The sequence below is a fragment of the Sinocyclocheilus anshuiensis genome, unplaced genomic scaffold (genome assembly GCF_001515605.1).
Source record: "Sinocyclocheilus anshuiensis isolate Anshui unplaced genomic scaffold, SAMN03320099.WGS_v1.1 scaffold369, whole genome shotgun sequence".
Classification (NCBI taxonomy): domain Eukaryota; kingdom Metazoa; phylum Chordata; class Actinopteri; order Cypriniformes; family Cyprinidae; genus Sinocyclocheilus; species Sinocyclocheilus anshuiensis.
The window spans coordinates 520,707-525,823 of NW_015540935.1; the positions used below are offsets into that span (position 1 = coordinate 520,707).

At 34.3% G+C, this 5,117-nt stretch overlaps 1 protein-coding gene across 1 annotated transcript in view; it reads left to right on the forward strand.

Annotated features, from left to right (window-relative positions):
- Window positions 1-1,039: 1,039 nt before the first annotated feature.
- LOC107689554 (transmembrane protein 222-like) overlaps window positions 1,040-5,117 on the forward strand; it is a 25,806-nt gene continuing 21,728 nt past the window's right edge. The window contains exon 1 of the mRNA XM_016487576.1: window positions 1,040-1,243. Within this exon, the coding sequence (XP_016343062.1) occupies window positions 1,125-1,243 (119 nt within the window). The 5' untranslated portion in view covers window positions 1,040-1,124. The remainder of the gene's footprint in view (window positions 1,244-5,117) is intronic.

Genomic DNA, 5,117 nt, shown 5'->3' on the forward strand with positions numbered 1-5,117 from the left:
AAAGCTGCGTGTTTGTAAGAAACAAATCCATCATTAAGGTATTTTAACTTTAAACCGTTGCTTCTCTCGCTTTCTACAGTGAAATGCTCTCTTGTCCTCTAACAGCTAAATCCATTATATTTGTTCAAAACTGTTTTGGACCGTTTTCGCTTGTAAATGGTGTTTGATCTGTGCATATTTCTCTCCTGATTCAGACTAGATTACTTTTTCACTGGAGAAAGCAATATTATGGACAGAGGTATTGTAGCCAGAAGCAGCAGTTTGAAGTTAAAATACCTTATCAATGGATTTGTTTTTTTACAAACACGCAGCTTTTGGCTTCACAAGATGTTAACTGATGGACTGGAGTGGTGTGGATTACTTGTGGATTATTGTGATGTTTGGACTCTCATTCTGACGGCACCCATTCACTGCAGAGCATCCAGTGGTGAGCAAGTGATGCAATGCTACATTTCTCTAAATCTGCTCCCATGAAAAAAAAAATCTACATATTGGATTCAGCAAATTTTCATTTTTGGATGGACCATTTCTTTAAAGTAAATTTATTCATGCATTAGTTTATTACCTTTTTCTGCATGAACACTGTTTTAATAATATTAATAATAATAATAATTATTATTATTATTATTAAAGCAGTAACATTATTATTATGCAATATTTGTATTCACAAAATAAAACAAATAAATAAAATGTTAAATGTTATTTTTGATTTAGCCCATTCATTTACAGGAAACTTGTTCTAAATTGTAGCTCATAATGTGGCAACAGTATGAATTTTAAATTGATCTTCTTTTGATAGCCTACATGTGGTTCTTTTAATTTATATTCACGTTGTATTTAAATAAACAAGCAAGCAAGCGTGTTTATGTTAAGTCATTCCCAGATCCTCTCGTACAAACTAAAAATGAAACATTAAAATGCTAAATGACTTTTATACCCATATATCTGTATATTCGTGTCAAACATGTCCTCTCACAATGGTAATTACTCTTATTTTCATAGCTTGATATTTCCCATCGATAAAGTGTGTGTGGTCTGCAGTGGCCGAAGGGACCCCGGAAACGCGCCGCTCTAGCTGCAGATCCAGGAAGCGGAACGAATGAAGTTCATTCTCACAGCTGGTGATGGCGGATGCTGTCGAAATAGAGACCATGAAGAATTATAACATAGCGTTTGAGAGGATAGACCCGAGCATAAGCCGCTATCCCTACTGTATTGTATGGACCCCAATCCCCGTGTTATCGTGAGTTATCCACTGTTGCTTCTGCTTCATGTTGATGGTTTGAAATCGATTCAGTCCCGTAAGAAAGAGGTTTGTGTTTATGATGGACGCATTACACACCAAACATTACACCAGCTAGCGATGCGTCGCGTCGCGTCGCGTCGCGTCATCGAGCAATTGCGGTTGCAGTGACCTGGTATGTCGCGTCGCGTTGCGTTAACAGCAGTGTAAAAAGGTTTATTAAACATTAACTGATTTCCTGACAAGAAAAACCTCGTCGCTGTGTTTAAAGGAGTAGTTCCCAGACGGAAATACAATTCTGACATCATTTACTCATTTTCATGTTGCTCCAAACCTGTACGACTTCATTCCCTGCAACACAAATTCAAATATTCGAACACCGAAGACACGCTTTTAGAATTATCTCTATTCTTTGATACAGTAAGAGTGGATGGAGATTGGAGCTGTAGTGCTCCAAAATGACAGAAAGTAGTCAGAACTCATGTCCTATAGGTCTTCTGAAGTCATATTATAGTTTTGTGTGAAGAACAGAAGGAACTTTAGACTGTTATGCTAAAACTGGATGGGTTTGTAATTAAATTAAAGGGGTCATATGATGCTTTTTTAAAGATCATTATTTTTTGTATTTGGTGTAACAGAATATGATGACATGCTTTAAATAGAAAGGAAAACTTGAAATCGCATCATATGACCCTTTTAAAGTAAGGTGTGAGAAAACGGGTCAAACAAGGGCGGAGTATAATTAAGTCACAGTTTTCATATTATCATTGATGTGAAACTTGCTGTAACTAATCGTGACAACAAATATTTGAATGTACCAGGGTTACATTGTCATGGAAAACCTGAAAGTATGAGGACATTTGTACATTGCATCTTCCAAATGTAAAAAAAAAAAAAGTAATGAAAATTAAACAAATCCTAAAAATTCATAGAACTTTCTGTAGTAAATTTCATGATTTCTAAGCCATTTCACTGGCTAAAAATTGCTTTTTGTGCATGTGAATTTTATCCGTCCCTATCCTTAATCCTGATCCAGTAAACATGAATGATTATAAAAGCTATTTGAGACGATCAGGAGGAAATCTTTTATGGCCTGTTCACACCAAGAATTATAACGATAACTATTGTTAACTGAAAGTGATTCCTCTGTGTCGTTATATTGTTATTATAGATGTGGTTAAAGTGATTGCAATGTTTTCTCTTCTCTTTACATAAAAGTAGTGTGGAATTACTATGGTACAGTGATGGTTTTATTTAGATACACTGTAAAAAAAATTCCGTAAAATTTACGGTAAAAAACCGCAGCTCTGCCGGAATTTTACCGTAAAAAATACGGTAGCAACACGGTAGCAACGTTTTAGGTTTTACGGTTTTAACTTAAATTTACAGTTAAATACCGTAATTTCATTAACTGATATAATGTTAATATACCAACCCATTGAAGTACTGCAATATGTTTTGTACCTTTGTAATACGCTGATAACCAGCAAATGCAGGTGGTGATGAGAAAGTCACATGATGAACCAAAGCCCATCACAAGCAGCTTTTAAATTATAACATGTATAGAAGGTGCACAGTGCCATTCACACAAACACTAAACACCATCACGGTAACACACATGAAACTGAAATAATGCAATAAACATTCATTTAACAACATTAGGTGTAACACACAACCCTAATATACAAAACCGATAAGAAAAAACTAAGAAGAAACATAGTTATTTCAACAAAAAAACATCAAATTTGAAATGTAACGCAGGGAATTCTGGGAATGTCAATTTACGGTTATTCACTGTAAATTATACAGTCTTTTTCACTTCCAAAATGTGGAAGTGGGTTAAAAATTAATTCTAAAATTAATGTCCAATACATGTAATGTCCAATACAGCTTTTCACCGTATATAGTAAGGGAATTTACCGTAAACCATTTAACAGGTTTTTGCTGTAGCATTTTTACAGTCTTTTACCGTTAAATTCACGGTCATTTTTTACAGTGTAGATTTAGATGTATGGTGCTGAATGATTACCATGTTAATACTGTGGTATTTACGCCTGGGTATTTTAAAGAATACCATAGTAATACTTCGATAATTGTAGTACCATGGTACCTTTTAGAATCAGAATCAGAAAGCGCTTTATTGCCAAGTATGTTTGCACATACAAGGAATTTGTTATAGTGTCACAAGCTTCCAGTACACAGAGACAACAACAACACACAGATTTAGGGTGATAAATAAGTATAAGGTTATTGCATAGTATAAGGTTTTAATACTTTTAAGTAAAACCATTACCATTTTGTAATGCATAGCAGTAATTCTATAACATACATTATAATCTATGACCTTTAGTTGTAAACACGACACCTTCGTTGAATCTTTGATGCATTTGTCCTGGGTTGCAGCTTGAGTTCACTAACATCACCATTAGGCTATGTTCTGGTCTGGGATCAGAATCCAAACTCCTTCTGATAATCACGTATGCTGAGATGAATCTGATTACAGCTGATCTTAGACCAGTCTCCTGGTGTCCTCCACTGCAGATTGTCTCAGTGTGAGAGTTCCTCGCCCCATGTCTTCTTCTTCTCCTGTATTTGGGTCGGCGACTTGCTCTGTAGGACACTCGGTGATGAATATGCACACAGGAGCATATCTGGGGTGCCGGCGTATGCCCTACTCCACTTCACACACTCCACCGGGGCTGTTTTATCCAGGAAATTCATACTGTTATTCATATTGCACCCCTGAGAGCTCTGCTGATAATCATTTTTTAATCATTTTGGCAGGAATTTTGGTCTAGTGTCTAATCCGCTTCCTTATCTGGTTGTCCTTTGGATTGCCGGTTCTGTCGTCCTGCTTGTTTCAATTCCAAAGCCAAAATAACATGAATATGAATCAGCAGGGGAAGCTGGATTTTGGCCAGGTGTTTGATATTGAAAAGGGCATTCTCCATGCAGCATCAAGCCTTATGCTTTTAACTGTCCTCCCTTTTTTTTAGCAATTTCCTCTGGCCTTTTTTGGCTCTAGCCATGCAGATGCAGTAAGTGAGGAATAATGTTCTGTCTGTTATCATAAAGTGAATCCTCATGCAAAGTGTAACGTCTTGTAGCACCCTGAAGGTTTTATTTTATGCCTGACTGTGCTCAAAAAATATTTGGGCTTAAATTTAAGATTTATGTATTTGAATTGCATATAAAATTTCCATTCATTTGGATTACACAGTTTCCACATGAATAAACTAATAAACCTAATGTGATGCATATTTGTCAATCATACACAAATGACAGTGACACAGGTAAGATTGCTGTAATAGTGCTTATAAACTGAATGTGTTTTAAATACAAAATAACCATGCTTATATATTTATCATCAATATTCCAATTTGTTTTAGTCTCATTTATTTTAACTAATTGATTATTGATTGTTTCACTGTCAGCCATATTACAACCATATTCATACGTTTTAACTGAATAAACTTAATTTTCACAGTGAACAGATTTATGCTGATTCTAAGCGATGTGAATAAGTATTATTATTTAAATAAAAAAATATTTAAATAGTTAAAGTATGCCATCATTGTACAGAACTGTTTTATTAAAAATATTTATGGACATTTTATTTTTTTAAAAATAGAATAGCAGTTATTACAGACGATGCAAAAATGATGTAACAAAATAATTTTATTTTAGTTTTCTTTCTTGTTTGTTTGTTTCCATAAAATTGGAATTGGAGTTTGTTGTTTTTAATCCATGTACATTAGCTTTGAGGTCATCTATATATTAGCATACTCCTACACTAAAAAAAAAATTCTATATATATTCAAATATACAGTATATATATATATATATATATATATATATATATATATATATATAT